Source organism: Otolemur garnettii, unplaced genomic scaffold, assembly GCF_000181295.1.
Source record: "Otolemur garnettii isolate 467f Iridium unplaced genomic scaffold, OtoGar3 scaffold00222, whole genome shotgun sequence".
NCBI classification, from domain to species: Eukaryota; Metazoa; Chordata; class Mammalia; order Primates; family Galagidae; genus Otolemur; species Otolemur garnettii.
This window is the reverse complement of record NW_003852617.1, coordinates 981,710-1,007,629: the sequence shown is the minus strand read 5'-3', so window position 1 is coordinate 1,007,629 and position 25,920 is coordinate 981,710. Positions and strand designations below refer to the sequence as shown.

At 39.5% G+C, this 25,920-nt stretch overlaps 1 protein-coding gene and 1 pseudogene across 5 annotated transcripts in view; one reads left to right on the top strand and one right to left on the bottom strand.

The window, feature by feature from the left end:
• Positions 1-25,920, bottom strand: part of MYO1B (myosin IB) — a 181,944-nt gene that overhangs the window by 79,317 nt on the left and 76,707 nt on the right. For all 5 annotated transcript variants that reach the window (XM_003801827.3, XM_012812755.2, XM_012812757.2 and 2 more), the window contains 3 exons: positions 17,177-17,271; positions 4,805-4,909; positions 702-748 (listed from right to left, as the gene is read on the bottom strand). In XM_003801827.3, the coding sequence (XP_003801875.1) occupies positions 702-748; positions 4,805-4,909; positions 17,177-17,271 (247 nt within the window). The remainder of the gene's footprint in view (positions 1-701; positions 749-4,804; positions 4,910-17,176; positions 17,272-25,920) is intronic.
• LOC111722165 lies at positions 14,924-15,038 on the top strand (annotated as a pseudogene).

The following is a 25,920-nucleotide window of genomic DNA, read 5'->3' as shown; positions in this document are numbered from 1 at the left end:
CCGGCTGGAGGTGACCGCACCAACACGAGGGCACACACTACAGAGAGGACAGTGAGGGTCAGGCTGGAAAGGTGGGGCAGGCCAGGTCCCTGTCAGTGGGGGGAGCGTTCTCCAACCCAGCCACACTTAAAACACCAATTAACTTCAGTTTTTCTACTCAGTTCTACTCCCCACAACCCCCACCTGCATCACCACCCTTATCCCCTAACATCCCCGACCGACTCTCCTGCATTTGTCGCCAAACCTACTGATTTTACCTCTATAAAGTTTTAGAATACATCCCATCCTTCCTGGGCCCTCTAAATAGGGGATGAGAGTTATGGAGTATACAGACTGGATATCCAGTTTATCTTTCTTTTTACTTAAGTTGTGATTCTTAATTATGACTTTTAAATATCGACATTCAGATAAAAAAAAAAGAGTTACTCTAAATACCCTCATTTAAATTGCTTATGGAATTTAATGGTAGAAGAAAATGTGAAGAAAACATGACAAAAATAGCTTGTTACTCCAAAAAGAACTAAAAAGGAAAATTCCAGAGAGCCAGAAAGAGACCTTATAGGACTTCCAGTGTCCAATAGAGATGATGCTCTTCTTATTTCAAAAATGTGTGTATTAAGAAACATTAAACATCTACTGGTTGTTTAAACATACATGAGCTAAATATTAGTGTTAACACTTATGCTTATACAAATACTTACAAATCGAGAGGAGTTGTCATTCCTTACGGTTTTGGCATTTCCAAAAGCTGTTAAGAAAGAAACAGATGCACGGTTGAAGCTGACAGAATAAATAATTTCAAGCAGAAACATAAAGCAAATATAGTATTAGACAGTTATAATTTTCCGGAAACTACAACTTGCAGCAATGACATTTCTGTACAAAATTTCCATAGAAATATACTTACAACAGAAGTCTTAAGAAGCTGCCAAAGAATCTATGTCTTATTTTAAGTTCACAGACAAAAAGAGTCATTCCTATGATTCATGGCACTTTTTCAACTATTACAGTAAGCTTAATCTTATCTAATTTAATGTCTTCCAAGTCTCAGAGTAGTCAATTCCATGGCCAGCAAGCAAAGTTTCTATGCTCTGTACACCATTATCATCAGTGAACAGGTTATTTCAGAGGTGACTTAATGTTCTCAAAGATGTTATGGAGTTCGATGAGGTTTCTTTAGTAGATGAGCCTTTAAACTGTTAAATTAATTTTAAAATCAGGCTACTTGAATGTGATTAATTATGTAACTCTGAAATACAAATAGAATGGAAATAACATTGTCTCCAATGGGCTAAAAATGCTATAGAGTTTTGGCTTGGCAACTGGGGCTTGGCAACCCGGACAGGGCCTGCTAAACAACAATGACAACAATAACAAAAAAAAAAAATAGCAGGGCATTGTGGTGGACACCTGTAGTCCCACCTACTTGGGAGGCTGAGGCTAGAGGATTGCTTAAGCCCAAGAGTTTGAGGTTGCTGTGAACTGTGACACCATGGCACTCTACCCAGGGCAACATAGTGAGACTCTGTCTCAAAATAAATAAATAAATCCTATAGAGTTTCATTACCTTATGTCTATCAGACCTAAGTGACATTTTCTAGAAAATAAAGAAATTTAATTAGCTCCTAATGCAAAACCTATTCCAATCTTAGCTGCTTAGCCTTGTTCTGCTAAGAACCACATGGTTAACACTGCCCTAGGCACACAGTGCTGCTGTTTAATGCAGGTAATAACATAGCGTTATAAAGCAAAACGATTGTTCCACCAAGCCTGTGCACAAGATAGGGGCAAATTAATCTGGGCCACCGGAATAGAGGGTTCAGTAGCATAAGCGTAAGTCCTGTAAGTAGAGGTGATCCCGGTTGGATGTTCTCTATTCCTTCACAAACTTCAAAGTGTGAATCCGTCACTTGAAGATCTTATTGAAGTGCAACCTCAGGTTCAATGTGTCTGGGACAGGCATGAGATTCTCCATTTCTACCAAGCCGCCCACTCCCCAGGCTGTTACTAGGATGTAGGGGCCACACTGCAGCTAGCAGAGAATGCATGATGTTGGGGTGAACAGAAATCAATCTTTGGAATCAGAGGCTAGGCATCAAATCTCTGGAAGCCTCCAGAACTTCTTCAAATTAAACAGGAAAAGAGGATTAGAGTAATAAGCACTCAAATGAGAACCAAGGGCTAAGACCGGGTCTGAGTTTTGAAAGCATTTACCTGACCAAGGAGTGACTTTAACTTTAGATATTCAGCAGGCAAGCCTGGTGCACAATACTTTGCAGTAGGCAGCTTTTTAAGTTTTTTATTATTTTAATAAACATAGTTGGCTCAAGCTCAGCTAAGGCAAAATTTACAAAGTCAACACAGGGAAAGTTCTTTGCATTCACTATGGTGTTTGGGCTGACTATGCTTGGTTAGATCCCTGACAACTAATTCTCTCTCCAACAGAAAACAGGCTGGGCTGCTGCTATACTGAATGAGGAAACGTGTACACCTACTCAAAAAGGACGCTTGCTGGGGAGGCTCCCATCCTTATCCCAGGTCCACCACCAGCTCAAAGGCTTTCATAAATGCAACCTTGATAATGGTGTGCACTGACCTAGTTATCATGAAGACTATTTCTTGTGTTTTCACAGGCTAGTCTTTTGTGGTGGGTGTGAACAGGCCAGGCTGCCAACTTAGCTAACTGCGCAACCCCAAGTCCAGTTAGAGATGCTGATGCACACAGGACAGCTTATTGTGGCTTGAAGGTCAGGGGCAAGTGAAGGAATTGCTTCAAAAAACTTTATTCAGGGCATCATTTGCAAGCCACAAGCCATCTTTTCATCAAACAAATCTGAGTTGCACATTACTAAACACAACGCTCAACACTAAAAGTCTTTTATTGTGAGCCACAGAATTAAAAACAAGAGGCCCATTATAGAGTACTTGAGACACATTCCTCTATTGTTTTTTTTAAGTTCATTGTTCTAAATGTTCATTTACAGTAGCAGCTCCAGTTAAAAACTAAAGCATTCCCATAAAAGATAATACATGCCCACGAGCAGACATTTCTTCCATCTCCTATACTGGAGCCTGGTTTCAAATACCACTGAATAAAAAGCCAGATTCTAGTCCCAGATGCAAGCTACAGCATTCCACAGCGTTTCTCCTGTACAGCATTCTTAAAATAAGCACATATAGAACACAGCATATGCACAAATAGCACCCTAACCTAAAAGAAAAAGACAATCAACGAAAAGTCAATATGGAACCAATAAAGAGATCCCACAGCTTCTTTACCAGTTAAGGTACCGAAGGGGAGGAAAGATCAGAAACAATGGAAGCGCTGCTTTGATGTGGCCTTTGCTGGGGCGGCAGATGCATGGTGTGTCCTCGGAACACATGGAGAAACTGAAGCATGAAGGTGTGTCTCGGGGTCACAATGAATGCCCAGTGTTCAGGAGCACCTCCGACAGGGAAGGAGGAGCTGGGCCAAAACAGAGCAGGGCTCTGTCCCTCCATGTGGGGGAATGGGGTGTCTACCTCCCCAGAGCAGCTCTGCTTTAATCTACGTTACATCTTGTCCTTCCATGACTTTAACCAAAAGTTGGCACTAAACTACTTCTCTAGCTCAAGACTCTAATCAGGTATTTGAATCCCCGGGGGACATCTGGCAATGTCTAGAAATATTTTCACTAGTAAAAACTAGGAGCAGGTGTGCAAGTGGCACCTGGTGAGTAGGGGTTGGAGTCACATAGGACGGACCCTCCACAGCAAAGACCTACACAGTCCAGCAGCCTTACGTTTGAGAAGCCTTTCTATACAACACGCATGTTAAATGACAGCAAAGACATGCTTACAATAGGCAGTGACTTTAATGACTTCCCATCAATTGGGAAAGGCTTTGTTTACTGTTTCCAATGTCAGCATGGTTTATGTGGATGGTGTATGCCCCCATGGCATTAAGGGAACTCATCTCTTTTTATCTTCGGATGGTGTTATGGACTGAATGCTTGTGTCCCCCCTAAATTCTTATGTTCAGTTAGTACCACAACCCTCAATGTGATGAGAGGTGGGGCCTTTGAGAGGTAATTTGGGTTAGATGAGAGCAGGCTGAGTAGGGCTCTCATGATGGGATTAGTGATCTTATAAAAACAGATACCAGAGAGCTGGCTCTTTCTTCAGCACAATGAAAAGGTCGTGTGAATACACAGCTTGATGGCAGCTACCTACAAGCCAAGAGAGGAGGCCTCAGGATGGAAGCTACTTGCCAGCACCTTGATCTTGAGCTCCCAGCCTTCAAAAGTATGAGAAGAAAGTGTCTCTTGTTTGAGCCACCCAGGTTGAGTATTTTGTTATAGTGGCTGAGGCTGACCAATACAGAGAGCTAACCATAGAATTTGTGAGCTCTATAGTCAGGTTTAGGCTTCTTATGACTGTGAAAAAACTGGTCCATAAGTGTTTCTTTGGCATAACCCTTGTTTCCCTGACAATAAAAATAACCAGCCCCGGGTGTTATCCTGAATGATAAAACAGCCCTGCACCATCAAATGCAAGTATCAGTTGGTTATTTTTAAGCAAAATTTAGGTAATTCAAATAAAAATTGAATGGGAAAATGATTGCTGCTTTTTCATAAGTAAAGTATTTCCTCCACAAAAGGCTTGAAATCAAGAGTTCCTAGGATACATACATCTTATTTGTTCAACAGGTCTCGACCTAAATCTCCTCCTTCCTCCTCCCTCCCAGAATACCCTCCAGGAAACCAGGTACTTACAAGTATCCTTAAAACCATCACACCAACCTAATCCACCCGGAAAATCCTACCTTCCAAGACGGGGTTGGACTGCAGAAGCTGTTCTTTGACTTGATTCACTTCTGCCCCTTTTCCACAAACCGCTGCCACATAGGACATGACAAGCTTGCTGGCCTCTGTAATGAAAACAAGTCACATTATACTCAATAAAGCAGATCCTTAAAAATATATTTGGTGGGGAGGAAATTTGGAGGTGAAGAGCATATTCAAATGCCCTGATTCTTGGGAATAAATGTTTTGGAAACCTTTTTAAATATATGTGCTTTTTATTCAATGACATGTCATGAATTTAGATATAATAAGTATAATACTTCAGGATTATAGCTGGGCTGTTAAAAACACTGTTTAGGATTAATAAAACGTGATATACATATACCACGGAGTACTACTCAGACATTAAAAAAAAATGATGATCTAGTTACTTTTGTAACAGCCTGGATGGAACTCTTCAAAGCGAAGTATCCAGGAATGGAAAAACAAACACCACACATACTCAACACTACATCCAAACTAGCCATCGACACTTATGTGCGTATATGGAAGCAAAACTCAACAGAAATCAAGCAGGTGGGGAGGTTGGGTAAACTCACGCTCACTGGCACAGGGCACACACTCTGGGTGAAGGTCACACTTACAACTTCGACTTAAAATGTGCAAAAGCAAATCATGCAACCAAACCTTGTAATTTAAAAAACACATATTAAAAAAAAAAAGACATCATGGAAACGCTGTTGTGACAGGCTATTATGATGGAAAATTTGAATAGTTATTTGTTCTTTTAAAAGTATAAAAATTATTTTTTAAAAAATCGCTTAGTAAGCCAACAAAAGCTCAGGAGAATTAATCTATTTAAAGCAAACATTTACATATAATTATTAAATTTCACACAGATGACTCAAGCCAAAAATAAACTTGGTTACCTGGGCATCCTGACCAAATGTATCTTTATAATTTAAAAGAACTTCTGTCTTCAAAGATATTTTCCGAATCAAACTGGCTTGCTCACAATTAGACCTAATTAATTACTTTTCAACTCAATTCAAAAACTAAAGCGGCTAATGTAAGGCTTTGATAATAACAAATATTGCCATTTAGGGCCAAGGTAGTTTCAACAGGCTTCACTAATAACCCCAAAAGATAAACTACTAAAGAAGTCACATGGAGCATACAAAAAATTCTTAGCTCAAACTGACAGGGTGGACAAAATGTGTCTTTGGTGGTTTTATTCTTTCTTTATCAGTCCGAGTCCCTTCTCAGCATCTTCCTCCTAGAACCTGATTCTTTTAACCTTGAGATCCAAGGAATATTAACAGGTAATCAAGGAAAATGAGGCCCAAAGTTAAATGAATTTGGAGCCACAGTGAGTGAGATTCAGTGAAACAAGCCTTCTGATCCAAGGGCTTCTTAAAGCCCTTACCATGATCGTGTGCCTTGCTGACCTCTGGAAAAGGACCTAGGATGCTGTGTTTCCCTAATTTATTTGCCATGGAATCTATTTCCCATTGAGCTGTTCAAATTCGTTGTTTTAGTGTTCCATAATCAGGATCCAGGAAATGCTCCACTACAAATGTCAGCAGAATAAAATGTACTCCCAGGTCTGGGCAGTCAAGGTAAGGAAACCAGTCTTTCCTAGGTTTGCAATGTCTCAAGTCTTTGCGCCCACGGTGTGAGAGATGGTGCACCCACCTCTGCCTATGGGTGTAGCAGGGCAACTTACACACTGTCCCTCTTCACAGGGAGACCTGCAGGGGGACTCCAGTCCCATTCTGCCACTGAGGAACTATCAAATGAGCAACTGGAATGCCTCTTTGGACACACAGTCCAACATGTGCTTCAAAGCCTTTGAGGAACCTAAAAGCATCAACAGGAGCCATGGAGGATCAAGAATCTCTGCAGGTCACATATGCTCTCAAGTCCTAGGATGACTGTTCTCAAGAGTACTAGCAAATACAGCAGAGGGGAAGTGAGTGGTCTCATGGAGTCTGGAGAACTATGGTGAAGGGTGGGTACTTCTTCAATGCTTGGAGTGAAGTCTCCATTTAATTTGCTCCCTGGGTAATGAAAATGAGTCCAGACGGACTCTCTGGTGGTCTGTGGTGGCTGATTTCTTCTGTCTCCCCTTAATGACGATAACTGAGAAACAACAGTCTTTCCATCTTTGTAAAACCTTTCCTTCACAGGCCACTGTCCAAGATTTGGTGTGGATGTTGGTCCTCTCCAAATTTCATGTTGAGATCTGATCTCCAGTGTTGGAGGCTGGGCTTGGTGGGAGGTGTTTGGAAGCAAATCCCTCATGAATGGCTTGGTGCCCTCACTGCTGTAATTAGAGTAAGCTCTCAGTATTAGCTCACAGGAGCGCTGCTGTTTCCATGAGTGTAGGCACTCGCCCCTCTCTCTCTCTTGTGCGCGCTCTCTCGTCATGTGACATACCTGCTCCCCCTTCACCCTCTCTCATTGACTGGAGGCTTCTGATACCCTCGTTAGAAGCAGACACCAGTGCCATGCTTCTTGTATAGCCTGCAAAACTGTGAACCAAATTAATCTGTTTTCTGCATAAATTACCTAGATTTGAGTATTCCTTTACAGCAATGCAAAATGGACTAAGTCCTCATCACACATCTTCCACTGATTAAAGAGTTTTGACTACATTTTCTAAAGTTCTCAAGATTTAATGAGATAAAAGCAGGTGGATTACATGTAAATAGTCCTGTTGCTCCATTCCAGCTATCCTGAACTATCACTTATAGACAAAAAGTTTACACAATTATACATTTTGTTTCATTCCTAGGGCCACATTCCCCCCCAGCCACCAGTTAAAGGTAGAACTCTTCTCTGGTCATTTTGGGACACTTTCTTTCTAGGCTGTCTACCTTTCAAGATCAGGTGAGTCTGCCCTGACACCCATGCTACTTGTCTCTAACTGTAGGCCAACTGTTAAGCCACTTCCTGCGCATTCCAGCCTGCGGTCTGGCCTCGGAGGCACCCACCCCAGGCTTCTCATCTCTCTCTTCCTCAGCAGCATTCTTTGTTCCCCATGCCCACCTACACTCACACAGACACTATGCATATGCCTCCTTCCTGACATAAATGTCTGCCCTATCTTTCCATATACGTAAGAGGAGACTGAAAACATTTATACACAAAATAACTACCTTAGACTATGACAATATACAAACACACACATACATATATACATTCTAGAAGAAAAAGGTGAGTTTTGTTTTAGGTAAAAGAAATAATTATAACTACTCTAGTAATTATGGAGCTTATTGTAGCCAAACCTCAAGCCTCAGCTATGGAGCCACTCTGAGTTCTCTGGACGTCCTGTTCTTGTCCCGGATGGACCTCAAGGACACAATGTCTTGTTTAGAGTAGGAGAAATCAACCAAGAATGAGAACCCTTTCTTTGGGGGCCTAAGACTTTTGTAGTGGGCAGAACAAAGAGGGATTAGGTTCTCTCAGGGTCAAATTTGTTTGAAAATGGCACTAGGAACAGATCTCTTGGAATCTGGGTGGGCTTATATCACCTGGCTATTAAACTCTAAATAAACCCACAGTATCTACTGTCATATAAAGATGGATTAATTTAAATTGAAATTAGGACTCGCTCTTATTAAATTTAAAAGCTATTTAAGCAATTCAAACATAATTTTTAAATCCAGTTCAAGGATCCAATTCAAGTTGTTTTAACAATTTGTTTCCAAGTTGTTCAAAAGTTTCTATAATCAGGTTATATCTATCTATCTATTTATCTATGAATGATCAGGTTCTTAACTATTTTCAAGAGTTCTATTACTGGGCTTCTTTTTGGAAGATGAAATTAAGAGTCATATTGTCCGAAAGAAACAGTTCTTATAATTTGTTCTGAACATACCTGATCTTTAACTCATGTAGTTCATAACATAGGCAATGGTTTAGAGAAATGAGTATGCCAGCAAGGATGAGTCGCAAGGTTCAACACAGTGTAAGGAACGGTTTTCATAATATTCCACTATGTGGGAACCAGGAAATAATAGTTATCTCATGAGTCCTTCTGCTTCATTTCCTTTTGGCTCTTTGGTGCTAAAGTTCAAATAAATTTGGATCTGTATTCAAATATGTATGTATTTATACAAATCTCATCTTTATAAAGATAAATGAAAAATACTAAATTTTTGAGGAGAATTAAGAAATGGATAGCCTCCTCCAAATTTCAAAGTCTGGTTTTGAACTATGTAGACTGTTAAACATAAGGATGCTGGCATTTAAAATTGGCAAAGCATAACAACGTTGCTTAGAATCAATTCTTGGTTCATCACGTTCTCTAACTCATGGATACTTTACATAATGTAAATTCATGTACATACATATGTTTGAATGTAACTCGAATCTTAAAGTTCATCACTAGTCAGACAAATAAAATATAAAGTTTTGAAGGTCAAATCTCTTGCCAGAAAATAGTAGAATATCTAGTATTTAACAGGTATTCTGCACTGATTGACAAATGGTCCATAATGAAATATTTCCAGATCAGAATACCGTGTTTCCCCGAAAATAAGACCCACCCCAAAAATAAGCCCTAGCAGGATTTCTATTCATTTGTTAAATATAAGCCCTACCCCGATAATAAGACCTAGGCATGGGTGTGGCTATGCAGCATATCTGCCACACCATGCATTTCAGCACTGAACGGTAAGGAACACTGGAATACCTTTTATCTGCCACAGCTCCTTTCTCTGAGAGCCATTGGCATTTGTGTGGGTGCGTGTGTGGTAACCACGGTCACAGGCATCCTATTGTGCACATGCAAATGGCTAGGGGAAAGGAGTTCACATATCACTAGCACCAGCCCCACCAACAAGGTCAGTTTCCCCTGTCAGGTTCCAGAAGAAGATGACTGAACTATATTTCAATAAATGTGGATTGTTCTATTATACTTAATAAAAACAAGACATCCCCTGAAAATAAGCCCTAGTGTGTCTTCTTGAGAAAAAATAAATATAAGACAGTGTCTTATTTTCAGGGAAACACGGTATCTAGATCGGAATTAACTTCTAGGAAGCATAGAAAGAGGTTAAGGATGACAGTTTGTGATTCTGAGGACTTTTGAGTCTTGTAAACATAAGAATAACCAGTATAATTCTGTATGCGCTGACATTTTGCACTGCGTTGTGAATAATATACATTATATTAATAATATCACTAATATATTTTGTATAATTATCATGACATATGTCAATTCCTATACAGCACATTTTTTAATGAAAGAAAGCATTACAATATATCAGAAGGTAAATGGAGAAAGGAAAGGGCAACATTTGGATGAAAGATCTTTGTGATGAGGACACAAGGATAGGAATCTCACACCTAAGATGTCTAAACCTGTGCCAGTTAACTGAGCTGGCTTCTGATGGATTCAAACACGATGTCAGGGGGATAAAAGGTATGAATATAAACAAGGCTTACTCAAGGCAAGCGTCTAATAAATTAATCCAGGAGTCCCATATTGATCACAGAGGTCACATGGCACCTCACAGAGAAAGTCCCACATTTACTCACACACATTCACACTGATATATTATCTACCTCTTTACTTCTCTAGCTCCTTGGTTAAGATACCCAAGTTCTTCTAGGGACTGAGGTCTGATAGTTCAGAGATCTAAAGAGTAAAGATACGTAAATCAAACAGGCCATGTTTGTGTACAATGAAACAAGCACCCTGCAACCTAGAGGAACACCTTTTAGCAGTCCTGAGTCTGCTGTGCTGCAGAATAATGCAGCTACATACAATACATCCAGACAGGTCAACAGGCAGGGGGACTGTTCTGATCAGCATGGGCCTTGCAGGAAGAGATGCAGCCTTTGCTACAACAGAAGTCACAACTGATGATGTTTTCATTCAAATGAAAAGAGGGCACAAAGTCTCTGGTAATTCATATAAAACACATGGATAGACTGGGGCCTTTCTCACATGAGGAAGAAACCAAAACAAAAGCTCACTACATATAGGCTTGAGTTTGCATAGCTTTTCTGCTTCAACATGGGTATTTTCAGCAGTGTGAAATGCTCATTGATGTTTACACTACAGTAGGTCAATGGCACCTCTATAACTGACCAGGTCAGAGAACCATTGCAGATGTAAAGTAATAGAAGGTCATTTAGGGGTTAGGACCTAAGTTCTTTTTTCTTTTCTTTCTTTTTTTTTTTTTAGAGACAGAGTCTCACTTTATCACCCTCAGTAAGAGTGCAGTGGCATCACAGCTCACAGCAATCTCCAACTTTGGGGCTTAAGTGATTCTCTTGCCTCAGCCTCCCGAGTAGCTGGAACTAAAGGCACCCACCACAATGCCCAGCTATTTTTTTTTGTTGCAGTTTGGCCAGGACCGGGTTTGAACCTGCCACCCTTGATATATGGGGCTGGCGCCCTACCCACTGAGCCACAGGCACTGCCCCCATGGACCTAAGTTCTTAATGAGCAAAACAGGTTTCATAACTCTTCTAGCAGATGGCTGAAGAGTTCCTACAAACTGAGGTAACTGTAAAATTAGAAACCAGATAATTTATAATGTTTTCTTATGTCAAGATCATCTTCTCAGGCCTGGCAATTTATTCTGATATCCTTGGAAAAATGTAATTCGGAAGGTTCCCTCATGTGCTGCCTTTCTGCCCCCGTTAGCACTTGAAAGGTTCTCCACAAACTATTTGTATTCACAGTGAATTGTGAGTTCACTGCCTATAAATACTTGAGTGCTTTTATGAGGCCTGATGAATTTTTTATTTAGCACAGCAGTAATGAATTAAAGAGCACCCCAAAGGACTCAAAGAGTTCATGCCTCTCCCTAAGTGCCCCAGTTATAGAACCATGCGGCTTAAGACATCTCCAATGTTTAAGGCCAATAACATCATCATCTGCCAACGGGGGGTTTATGACCTCCTTAAATTAATTACTTCTCATAAAATAAACCCTCTGATACTACATGGTGATTATATAAAGATTCTTATTGAAAAGAGATATTACAGGTAAAGTAGAGAGCATATTCCAGGACCACAATAAATAGTAGTTATTATATTCTTTCATTTACTTACCAACATGAAATTATTAATAATTACATACGGACATATACACAGAAACAAATTTAGTGCTAAGATGATGTAGCACGTCAAGAACAGCCTGACATCCCTCTTCTGCTTCAACTGAGATGAACCCCCACCCAGATTCCTCATCCTGCTATATGCTGCAATTTCTACATTATGGTCCATCATTTCATTTTCCCATAAGTAAGCTCCGTGGAACGGACTTTTAACAACACATAAATTCTAGGCTTTACTCAATTTTATAGTCTAATGATAATTATGACCATGATAGAAGTTTGAGGCAATTTTTGGACCCTTGCTTTCAAAAAAAGAAAAGTAAAAAAAGATAGGAATATGCCAGCAAACCACTCCATGTATCTGTGGGAACTAAGAGGCAGGAGATGCTATTGGGTTCTGTAGGGGAGGAGGGCTCACAGGCTAGGAACTACCAAATGCATAGCTGAGTGGATAACTAAAAAGCAGAAGCTTTTATGAGGAGTATCCACCTCCCTGAACTAGAAGTTTCCATGATAATGGACAGTAGAATCACTAGGAACTATAGTTCCTTGCAAAATCTAGGAGGCACATTAGCTCAGAAATAAGACACATGCTTAGAGCGAGCTCTAGGCAGTGTTACACAAAGTATGGTCCGAAAACCAGAAATACTCAAAGTTCTCTATTTCACAGACTAATACCAGTCTATTCAAGAGAGTAGGTTTTTAAAAGTTCTTGTAGCAATTTAGTAGTTTATATTATCTCTTGAAACTAAAGTGAAAAATGAGGGCTTAAATTTTCTAAGTCCTATTTCATTGTTCTAGTCGTGGTCAGCAGTGGCAAGCGAGGGGTAGAAGTGGTGCTTCCTAGGGAAGCTGTGAGAGGCAGTGCTCTAGCTGGCTGTGGGGCCGGCTCCAGTCTCCTGCCTAGAGCAGCACCTGTTTCGTTGGACTGGTTCTACCAGAGCAAAAGGCAACGGCCCTGGGAAGCAGTTGCCCTTTCTCCAGCTTATTACAGACGGTAAAGGGATCCCAGAGGAGTGCCTGTGGCTCAAAGGAGTAGGGCGCCGGCCCCGTATACCAGAGGTGGCAGGTTCAAATCCAGCAATGGCCAAAAAAAAAAAAAAAGGCTCAAAGTTAAAGGGATCCCAGGAAGCACTAAAGCCAGGGACAATGACAGGGTGAAAGGGGTTTCAAGTGGTGACAGAGGCACTGAATATCAAAAGAAGAGAAAATACAAGAGAGAAGAACGAGCTCCCTGCTACTACTAGAGTTCTACCAGAGGGATGAGGTGGTGTTTGTTTTTTTCCTAAGAAAAAAATGAATGCCAACCCTCTGAAATAATACCAGCAAGCTCCACTCCATTTTTCAATAATGAGGATGCAGGGGGCCACCAGGAGGAAGAATCTGGCTCCGGGAGGCGGCGGCAGAGTTAACAGCTCCCTGAGAAGGAGGATGTCACACACTGGTAAGGCTAATTAGTGGGTGTGCTGTGTACTCGGGACATATGTTCCAGCAGAGATAAAGAGTTGCCTAAGACCCATCCATCCAATGACCACAGCTCACTTAGGATGACTCACTTAGGAACAACCTGATCATCAGAATATCCCCCCTCCCCACAAAAAAAGCATCATTAGTCATAAAGAAAATTAACTGAACAACTAAAGAATTTAGAAACTAAAGAGGCTTAGGAATATTCTTATCTCTTCCTCCAAGAGAAAATAAAAAGGAAACTATGTGAAGTGAACAGGTGCAGCTGTAGATACAGTCAAATGGGACTGGGGGAGGGGCAGGCGTGAGCTGCAGCATCAACACAAACGCCTGAGCAAGGGACAGAGCTTCTCATGTGCTTTGATGCCATTTTTAATGGTCGGCCTGGAGACTGATAAGAAGCTGCACTGCTTCTAAGAACTAAATTCTGTTTCACATGAAAGAACTGGTCAGTGACTAGGAAGGGCAAAAGGGACAAGATTCCCATTAAAATTTCTACAGGTAAAAAAAAAACAAAAAAACTGAACAGCCAAAGACGGAGGTCTGTGAAAAGGAATTGTAGGTCGTCAAGAGAGGCAAGAAAAAGACCCATCAGATACTGCTACCAACAGTTCTCAAGGGAGATTACGGTTGGTGGCTAGGAATGGAGCCTGTCTGTGGACACAAAGATAAGGAAGAAATAGCCTGGCATGAGATATATCCTAGAGATAAAACTGACAGAGTAAGAAAAAGGAATTGATGTGGGAAATATAGGAAAGGAAGAAATCAAGGGTAGCACTTATATTTCTAGCTTGATAACTAGGTTGACGAATGGTCTCATTTACTGAGATCAGAAAGTTTGGTGGCAGGAAGGTATAGAGAGAAATCAAGAGTTCTGTTTTATATGTACTTAGTCTGACATGCAGATGAAATGCCCAAATGGAGATGTCAGAGAGGCACTGAGTATATTATCTGGGAGATCAGATAAGAGATTCTGACAAGAAGTATAAATGTAGAAGCACTGACATTATCAGAGCGTAGTTGAGACCACCTAAAGAAAGAATACAGAAGGATAAAGATACCCATCACTAAGTGAAACAGTCAATTAACTTTTAGTAGGATAACCTGTATTTTATACTTGATCTGAGCCAACAGGCTGAAAAGTGATGGGATAAACTATATTTTAAATGAGAATGGGCAATTTCGTCGGCCTGGTCCTCTGCAATGTTTGTGAATCACCTAAATAAAGATAGGAGGCTGCTCCTTGGATCGGAGAATGACATTCATTCAATCATTAAAATATGTAGTTATTTTCTACTATGAGCTAGGCATTAAATTAGGTAGCAGAGACACAAAACATTCCTCCCTTAAAAAGGCATTGAGGGATAATTGAAGGACATTTACCAACACAAGTGATGGCAGTACGGCACTCAAAAAGAATCGTGTTCAAGGTACAGATAAACAGCTTAATACAGTCGATAAAAACAGAGAGCCTAGAACTATACTACCTGCATGCAAAATTCCAGCACTGCCTCTTACTAGGCAAATTGTTTATCTTTTCTGATTCTCAATTTTCCTGACATAAAAATGGGGATAACAAAAAATAGTAACCTCATCGCTTCTCGGCCATTTGGCTAAGATCAAGTATAGTATCTCTTCTTATCAGTTTAAAAATACTAACCTCATATATATGCTAAGTAAGTACAATGCCCAGCATGCAGTACTGCTCAACTTTGTAGGTTAGTTACTATGATTACTCAAAAGGATGACAGCAATCTTAAGGAAGGAGACAGAATTAGAATCTGTCAGTTTCTCAAGAAGCAGTTAACAATGGACCAAAATTAATAAAAAATAAGGAAAAGATTTTACATGTAGATTAAAATAATTTTGTTGACCAACATTAGATTTAGAAGATCTGACCTAACAGAATGTGCAAAAATCGATTAATCCAGTATCTTGTTTGGTGAAAAGTCCAGTGTGAGTCAATATGTGGTACGTGTGTTGTATTACCTGAAGTCTGGTGTCCGCATTAAGAGGGGTAATAGTTTCACCATAACCAGGACCAAACCTTAAGTATTCTGTTTACTTCTTGGTATGCAGCTTCATGAAGCATCCAATTCTCTTGTTACACGTTCTCATATGCACCCTGTGTTATATGTAATTGGTACATATAGGTGCATACATACGTATGTGTACGTATAATTAGGACCTATTGTTTATTTCCCCTACTGGACTGTAAACTTGATAAGGTCAAGGATAGAGTATGGCTTACCAGCATCTTACTAGTAGCTAGTATAGTTCTTTTACCAAGTAGATACTCAGTCATTTTTTTCCTGGATGAATGAATAAGTGAATATATATAACATGAGAATTTTTGGAAGAAAAGGAAATTTTTAGCCTAAGGAAGATATGACGGTTGACTTCAAATTAGTGAGTTAGTGTCCTGTAGAAGAGAAAGTAGACTAATCTGGTAAGGTCCCAGACAGCAGACTAAAGACCAATGGGTAAAGGCAGAATTGAACTGAAGCTAAGAAAGAACCTCTGTTAGCGGAACCTGTATGACAAATTTAGTGATGTGCTGATCCTTCATCACTACAGAGGAAGGATCTGGCCAGGTCATGTGGAGGATCTGGATGGTCTACAACTCAGATCTAACAAGTTAATACTCTGCTTTCCATTACTTAAGATTCTTACCAGTCAGACTTCTGTCCACCCAGAACATACACAACCCTAAAGTGATGCAGTTATCTCCAAAAGGCTCAAGGAAGGAGCTGGACACACCCATCTAACCACTTTTTCTTCACCTGTACTAGAGTGCAGGGAGGAGTAGTCCTAAAGTAAGTGGAGGAAGGAGTAGGTGTAGAAGCAAAAGCATTCCAAGGTAGATAGGGAGCCTGTCAAAACACAAATCTTTCTAAGAGCTTATGAAGAAAGTTCATTCAATCGTTTGACTCAACAACACCTATGGCAGATTTTCTTCTCTTGATCAATGGGGACTCAAAATGTAGGTCTGATAACTAAATAGTCACATGATTAGTTAAATCAAAACATTTAAAATCCCACCTTTATGTACAGAAAGAAATAGACAATTATCAGATTCCTATCTATAAAACAAAAGCATTTTACACACGAAATGTTAGGAAAATACCATCTCCCTCACCATCCTCCTTCTCCATTGACTAATCAGTTCCATTAAAAAAAAAAAAAAATTGACAACAGCAGTTCAAACTTTTCCAAGTGTGTGGTCTGAGAGTGTGGCTCTCTGAATCTTTCCCATGTAGCTGGGCACCATCTATAAAGTCACTGTCTCATTTAAGACCATCAGTCATATGAACTGCTTTTATTAAGAGCACAATTTTTAAAAAGTATAACATCTCAATTTGGGACATTGCTTAATATGAAAATCTCAGTATTTTATGCTTTAGAGGAAAATTTAAGTACTTTCCTGGTGCCTCCCCTCACTGTTTAGCAAAGACAGGAGGTGGCTGAAAACTCCTAAAATGTGAATAAATTGGCATTTGTTGGGGAAGTGACTCCACAGTCTTTGATGTCTTGGGAGAAAGGCAGAAGACCTTGAAGCACCCAGAGACTTAGCTAGAAAGACTTAGAATTCAACACTAAATTTGCATATTGGTTGGAATCCCCTTGACAGGTGCCTTGTTTCTTCATGTGAGAAATGAGGCAAGTCCTTCCCAGAGGACATTCCATGATCCTAATCAGCAGCCTCTAATCAGCAAAGGGACCCTCATAGAGGACCTGGGTCAGGTCTTGCTAATGAGCTCCCAATTGCCCCCTTTGCTGTCCTCACCCTGTGCAGTATTTACATTCTATGGAAGGGAAAGCAAGGTTGTTTGGTGGTAGCCTTACCTGTTTTTCCTGCTCCACTTTCCCCAGTAATGAGAATACATTGGTCTTTATCTTGATCTCGAAGGGATCTGTATGCTTCATCTGACAGGGCAAAGCTGCAGGAGATAATGGGGGAAAAGTGCTTAGAATTCAGCTCATTATTATAGTTTTATCAAATGGAACTCTAAGTCCCTAAAAGGGTTATTCTGATAGGCTCTAGGAAGCAAGCTGACACATTTTATTTCCTGCAAATTCCTAAATAAATAAATCTATTCTTTGTCACACCTGTTACCCTTTTCCATTCATTTTCTTCTTAGTTTCATTTTTTTGATCTGTATATATTCATGGGGTACAAGTACAATTTTGATACACTGAAACACTGCATTGTGGTGAACTCCAGAGCAGCACACATGGTCTCCACCAAGCACCTCCCATCAGCATGAGTCTCCACTGTCCACTGCACATTCTGCTTCATGTGTCCATATTTAGCTCCCGCTTGTAAGAGAGAACATTGTAGTGGTTTTTTTCTGTTCTGAGTTGTTCTGAGTTCTGTTCTGAGTTCTGTTCTGAGTTCTGTTCTGTTCTGAGTTTTTTTCTGATCTGAGTTGTTTCACTCAAGATCATGGCCTCCAGTTCCATCCATGTTGTTGCAGAAAACGTGATTTCATTCTTTTTATGGCTGAATAGTATTCAACTGTTCATATATACCACATTTTTTTATGCAGTCCTCCACTGATGGAAACTTAGATTGATTCCATTATCTTTTCTATTGTAAACAAAATACAAGTGCAGTCATCTTTTTTATATATTAATTTCTTTTCCTTTGGGTAAATATCCAAGAGTAGACTTGCTGGATTGTATGGTAATTCTATTTTTAGTTCTTCGAGTAATCTTTGTACTGTCTTCCACAGAGGCTATGCTAATTTACATTCCCACCAACAATAGAGTTCCCTTTTTTCTGCATCCTCGCCAATATCTGTTCTTTTTGTCTTTTTAGTGATAGCTGTTTTGATAAGTGTAAAATGATATTTCATTGTGGTTTTACTTTGCACTTTTCCAATTTGTGATGTTGAACATTTCTTCATTTACTTGTTAGTCATTTGCTTGACGTCTTTTGAAAAAATGTCTATTCATGTCTTTAGCCTACTTGTTAATGGGATTATTTGGTTTTTGTTATTGTTGAGTTTGAGTTCCTTATAAATTCTGGATAGCAGTCTCCTGTCAGATGTATAGTGTACAAATGTTTTCTCCTATTCTGCAGGTTGTCTGTTGATTCAGAAAGTCCTATTTCTCTATTTTTGTGTTTGCTGCTTGTGTCTTTGAGGTCTTAGTCGTGAATTTTTTTCCTAGTAGTTTTCTCCAGGTTTTCTTCTAGTTCTTTCTATAGTTTCTGGTCTTACATTCAAGTCTTTGATTGATCTTGAGTTAATTTTTGCAGATGGTGAGGCATAGGGATCCAAGTTCATTCTTCTGTGTATGGCAATTCGATTTTCCCATCCCCATTAATTTGAAAAGGGTGTCCTTTCCCCCAGTGAATGTTCCTGTCAGTTTGTCAAAGATCAGTTTGCCTGTTAAGCATGTGGCTTTATTTCTGGGTTCTCTATTCCCTTCTATTAATCTAAGTGTCTATTTTTATATCATAGTACCATGCTGTTTTAGTTACTGTAGCCTTGTAGTATACTTTGAAGTCAGACAATATGATGCCTCCAGTTTTATTCTTTTTGCTAAAGATTGCTTTTTCCATGCATTCTCTATTAACCAAAAATGGAAGTGATTTGTTGTACCCTAAAAGTGTGCTTTATTTAACCCACAAGTTCCATTTATTTTTTTTTTATCATATCCAAATCTAAGTATTTCAGAAAACCAAGAAGAAAATATTACATAATACATCTACAAACTGGTTAATGCTGAGATTTTTTAGGCTAATACACTGGATTTGGAATATCATGAGAAAAAAAAAACTTTCCAAACATTACAAAAATGCTACCAAATACAAATAGTTCATGTTACCATCACCAAACTAAACACAGAACTACTGCCTTTGCAGACAAATGATGGAAACGCCATGATCCACCAGTGGCAAAATGGTACTACCTGGTTTGCCACCATTCTTGTCTAGTCCCTCTTCCTAGCTTGTCATCTACCTGAGGATGACAAAGGGCCTCTATCAAGTAAGGCCAGGACAGTCCTCCTGCTGAGCTAGCTAATTGAAAAATAATTCTGAGAATATGATAACCTATATTAAATAGGTAAAGTCCTTCTAATTCATTTACTAACACATTGAGAGCCTGATCTGCATCAAGAACAAGCTGGGGATCTGGCAATAATTAATACTTGTCCCCTTCTTGTTCAAAAGTGGAGGAGAAACACACAAAGTAAAAATAAAACCCAACAGATTAATCCCAGTGATAAACATGTGCAAAACACTACAGGACAGGGACCTCACAGGGTGGGGATTAGACCTAGAGAATCTTCAGGAGGTGGAAAAACAAGTCCTAAAGAATGAATTAGCAAGATAAATGGCTTTTAGGCAAAAATAAAGGCCAAGACATCATGGAGATGAAGATGAGGGTTTATGAGCAGTTCCATGCAGCTGTTTGAAGGCAAAGTATCAGGAGAAGAGATGAGCCAGAGAGACACACTTCCAAAAAAGAACAATAGAGCTTACAGGAAACCCCCCTATAGGATTGCACACAGGGCAGTGGCAAGGTCAGAGAGTTATTAGAATGAATAACTGTGACTTTTAACCATGTCTCAGAACTCTCATGAAGCCCTTTAGGTTTAATCATTTTAAATTTCACTACTGCATAGACACTGGCACAAAACAAGGACATAACTTGCTGAGATCACACTGCCAGTGTGACAAGGTAGAGCCAGAGCTGACCCCCACTACTGACCATGAGATGCAACAGCTTTGCATCTGGGATGTATCACAAGGTGGTAAGGGTGCCTGTGAGGGAGACCAGTTTAGAGCAGGGAGACTGGTGGAGGCCTGAGATACAGGAAGAGTTTAATCTAGCCAACCTGATCACACTCATCAAAGACTTTGGCTGTTCTTCAGAAGACATGTGGAGTCATCAATATTGACAATTTGTTGCTCATCTGCAATGTGCCAGGAGCTGAGTGAGGTTCAGTGCAAATGTATTCATATTTGTATCCATAACTGGATTTGATCTTCCATACATCCCTGCAAAGTGTATGCCAGCTTCCTTCAAGAAATATGGTCTTGGGAAGTGACATGAGAAGCCCACGATCCCATTCTCAGCAGAGTCATAACCTTATCCCAGGAACACTTTGAATCACATTCCTATTCCCCTGCCTCTTGTCATATTCCCTTACAACCATTTGTTAGCACATCTTATCTTCCGGCTGGACCACTGTGAAGCCTCAAGGAGGGCCACTCCAGTCTTATTTTGTGACCCTCACATTAGTGAGTCTGCCATCCTGCATGTGATAAATACCATACAGTCTAAGTACATTTGTTGAATGAATGTGTAGATAAAAGACAAAATGAAAATAATAGAAACATCTGGCACCAAGGTCTTTTTCAAGTAATAATTCCCTCCGGCCATCTTTGGGACAGTATACCCTGATCCTTCTCTGTCCCTCAAAGCCATTTCAACCATTTTCTCTACACAACCAAGCCTTGCTCAAGCTTCACAGCTGCTGTGGTCTCAGCCATCACTAGCATTCTGAGCACCATTGCGTAGTGGAGATGGTAGGAAACACAGAGAATATGGAGGTGGGAAATATCCTGTATGTGATGTCCTGTACCCCAAATCTGTAACTCACCACCTTCATGACCTTGAACAAATCACTTTTCCCTGCCTAAACTTTGGGGTTTTGTTTTTTTTCATTTACAAAACCAGAACTATATAAAAGCACCATGAAAGTTATAAATCCCTGAATAACTATCTGAAGGTCTTTCTGTGTTATAACGAGTTATGCGCACATCTTCTTATCCCTCTACCAGACATAAGCTCCTCTGAGACAGAACCTTTCTTTCTGATTAATCTCAGTGCCACCCACAGCTATGAACATATAATGTAACCAATAACAAGTCAGGAATGAATGAATAAATGAGTGGATTCTACCTAAGCAACAGCAAAGACACTATGAAAGTGAGCTCCATGAAGACAGTAAACATTAGGAAATTCATTTCCTCCGTGAACTTCATGCAGGGAAGGAAAGTATTGTTTAGGTTTTTTTACTGGCCTTCCTCTCTTTCTGCTCCTCCAACTTCCAGACAATAGTTCTGACACATCGCTTGCATTATCATCACTGGCAAGAAATGCAGGAAAACATGTTACAACAAATACAAAGGCAGGTTTCCAATCATATTCTCTCAACCCTTCATGGACCGTTTAGTACAGGCCTTTGTCCCATGTTCCCAGGATCGCAATTTAGTGTTCTACTTACACCATCACTAGATCCAAAATAGCACAAACTCACTTCAGACACAAATAACCACATGACACAGATCCACATACACACACGGGAAGTTTTGGAAGATCACCGAACGATGCTGCCATGTGTTTATTTCAAGTCAAAACACCTAAGTTGAACATTTATTTTTTTCTTTTCTCTCCAGACGGAATTACTTAACTGCTGCCCTCAAAGACAGGGCCAGATTCACATAATGGGGAGTATAATTTTAATAGAAGATAGAGGCAAATGGGGATATTATTTCAGGACTCTGGAGAACCAATAATTTCATAAAATTTCAATAACTGACATGAAAATTTTACCAATTTAAGTACTTAAGCACTGGGATATGAATTTGTACTACAGGCACACCCATCTCGAGTACAGTATAAATGTCATCATGCTTATTTCTTATAAATACGGATCTTGACTTCACTTAAAAAAAAAAATGCCAAAAGGGAGGGCCCTAAAGAATCCAAACCCTCCTCCCAATCTTGTTGCTCTTCCTCTCTGGTAACTTGAGCACGTACAGATCACCAGTGCCAACATTTATAACTATAAACTGAAACCACATGCCAGTCTTCCAAACCACTCTATAATTAAGGAACCTAAATAAATCTTTAGAGAAGTTTTTAGTTAGAAACAGTTGTGACCCATATGCTTCGCATTATTTTGTGACCGTGTCAGCATTGTTATTTACCGCACACAGAAATGAACGGTTAATTATAATATCGTGACGATAACGTAAGGGGGTAAACATGGTTTTTGTCCTACCACATCAAGAGCATGGTTTCATCTGCTTCTTCTGTCCTCTAGTTGAGCTCCAAGAATAGGGGCAGCCTGACGTGGAAGTGCTGTCTCCCCTTCATTTCCCGATCAGCTACATGGCTATTCTTTGAGAGCCAAACCTACCCCAGCACCAAGTACGTTTCCAAACAGCTGTATCTATCACTTTTAGGTTTTGCAAGCTTAGTTTGAGGCTCATCTGTTATTTTCTGTCAGGGTGGAATACTGGGTTGCATGTTCAAACTGTCCAGCTGGTATTTATGTTCCTCTCCTGTGTTACTTCTATTCAGAGTGTTCATCACAGTTGTGCTTCCGTGGTCGTCAGGAGTGATGGCAGGGCTTCTTTTCCCAAAACTCCACGCTCTTCACCCTGCCTTTTCCTTTCTAAGTTTGCTTCACCTCATGTGCACAGGAGGAAAGACATCTGTGACACCCCATTACCTCTAAAGATTATGCTCTTCCAAACACGGTCCTATGTTTCAGACTCTCTGGCTCTTTGCTATTGTGGTGCTTGAGCAATCATTCTCCAAAGCAGGTCTAATCTAGTCTGAGGACTTGGAGTTGGTCCTCTCCAACTACAAGCTGAAGTATTTAACAGAACGAGATTTGTCTCAAGAAACTTTCCCAAACTTAGGTAACTGTTTACACCCAATAATTTCAAATCTTCTTCCTCAAATAGTCTCAACATGGCATTCCCTTTCATTCAATCCTGAGTCCTAGAGCACTTTCAAATCATACCAGAGAAATTCCCCTTCTGGCCCTCTGAAAATAGTTCAATTTTCATTGACAGCTTCAGCCCTAAAAATTGGGTGTTTCTAAACTAAGTAACCAAAAGAGTATATTTTTTAAAAAATGGCTAACCTCCATGTGCATCACCAATGGTAACTTCACACTGAACTCAAACAAGGGCTGAGGCAGCCTCCAAGAACAAGGTAGAAAAGAAGGAAAAGGAGAAAGGGAAATTATGTGTGGTGTGCTTTGCATGGTAATCCTGTAGGGTTTTTCTATTTTGTTTTTTAAATAGTGGCACCATGTTAGCTTTCTTTATAAAATGTTATTATAGATATCTTAACATCTATCATTATCTTATATTCTGAATTCAAAACATTTCCCTACTTGGAAAATAGCACCTTGTTGAGTTAGTGTTATGCCCTTCCGCCAGAAATTCATCCTATCACATTTTAAGGAGAAATCTAGGGAAACTAAGTCTTTATAGTTATTTATACTTTCATCCCAAAACGCTTTAGTGCAGGCTTGTCCTATGTCAGTACAAGCATCAGTAAATTTACTTACTTACACAACAAAATTATTCTCTCATAGCCACAACACTGGTAAGCGTCACTAACAATCCAAGATTTAAAGTGAGAGGATAAAAGAACAAAAATAACCTTTCCTTCTACATAAATAGCAATGGGTAAAATGTATACTATAAAGTAATAAGAAAAGAATGTGAAAACAAACTTTATAAGAGACTGGATTAGGAGGGGATGGATGGTAAGTAGACCTAAATAGTTGGAAAGTTTCTCTATTTCACATAAAGTGAGACAATCTTAACTCTATATGGAGTCTAAAAAGTTAGGAATGTATATCATAATCACCAGAACAACCAATAAAATAGTAATACAAAGAGCTATAGACAAAATATTAAAAAATAAATGGAAGTATAAAAATTTTTTAAATTCAAATAATTCAAAAGGCAGTAAAATAGGAACAGAAATAGGAAACAAATAGAAAATAAATCAATGGCAAACTAATTCCAACCATGTTAATAAGTACATTAAATGTAAATGGACAAAAAACTCTAATTAAAAGGTAGAGAATATTAAAATGGATATATGTAGGCACATATAGTTAAGACTCTTACCTATAAAACTATGGTGTAAAAAGATACACCATACAAATACAGTTGGCCCCAAAAACAAAACAGAACATCATACTTTTCTTTTTATACATCTAAACTCCAAGCAGTCTTTAGTTGCTATCCCAATATAAGAAAGATGCTGGCTGGGTACAGTGACTCATATCTATAATCCTAGCACTTTTTAAAGTTAAGGCAGGAGGATTACCTGAGGCCAGGAATTCAAGGCTGTAGTGAGCTATAATCACACCACTGCACTCCAGTCTGGGCAACAGGGCAAGACCCTGACTTGATAACAATAAAACAGATACTATGCCATGGCACAACAGATGGTAGAATGAAAGTGAGAATGATCTTAGAAAATGAGCTACAATCATATTTCTCAGAATGTTTTATCAAAATTTCATTTTCTAGTTTTGATTTATATTCTTATATCCTAAATGTAAGTAGCTACTTTGCTTTCTTTTGGCTACATCACTAAAAAAAAAGCTTGTTTCCATAGGCAACATAACAGAATAATGTCATCAGGATAAATCACTTTAAAATGACATCTGTCCTTGAATGACAACAGTAAAATAACAAAGCTCAACAGTCAGACTTTAAAAATAAGACGTGACAGATAGGCATAAAAAGTTTCTTCCTTTAGAAACATACAGGTTTTCAAAAACCCCATAGTATTTGTGTGAAATTTCATAGACTGCCCAGTTCAACCTCAACATATGCCATGTTTCCCATTATTTTAATGGGTCACTAAAATATATTTTAATTTTGTCAGTCAAATGTAACCACTAAGAAGGCAAAATCTGAATGTTATGTATAAATAAAATGGTTCACACATGTTATAATGTTTGAAGGAGCTACAGAAATCTCTAGATAATTAGATAAGAAATTCTTCTTCACCTCAGCATTAGATTTAAAAAGCAAAAGTTCTTTATATCAAAATTCACATCCTAGTCACAGATAATAATCCAAAACTTAAAGGGTGGTGTACTTTCCAAACTTTAGAAATTTTTTATGTAACTCACTTGTAATAAAGAAGCTTAGGAACACACCCATATTCTTTCAAGATCATGGACCTGACCATTAACAAATCCTAATGGAGACCAAGTCTGAGGCCAGCTTGCTAAAAAACAGTCACTCAACAGAATAGCATCTTTTTCTCTACTGAAGTGGCAAGAAGGTGGACTGAGCCAAGGGGCAACTCTTTTCTGAACATGGACTACAAAAGCTAGGTATTGGACACACATTAGGAAGTAGATAAGAGATTTAGAGAGACTAAATTACCCCAGGAAGGAAAAGGACTGGACTTAAGATACAAAAGAAGTGAGGAAACATCTGCCTTCATGGCCTGGAAGCTGGCTGCTCTTTGGAATTTAGTAGTAAACCCTTGCTACCGTGGACTTCCCTCTGACAACTTCAACAGCTTCAAAGAAAACAGTACCCAGAAATATCCTCGGCACAAAACAAACCACCAAAGGGGGAAGCTCTCCACAGTGAAGCATCCTACTTGGGCTTGGTAAGAGGTCCATAACCAAAAGGTCAATTCCACTCCTTTAACCACCTTCACCACTACAGGGCCTTACCTCATGCGTCTTGGAAGCAAGGTGAGGGCAACCACCAGAGCAGGCTCCCAGGGGTTTCCTGGATATCCATGAGGTAACAGGCCCTGTTCTCACTGTGAAGGTTCTGAGGACAG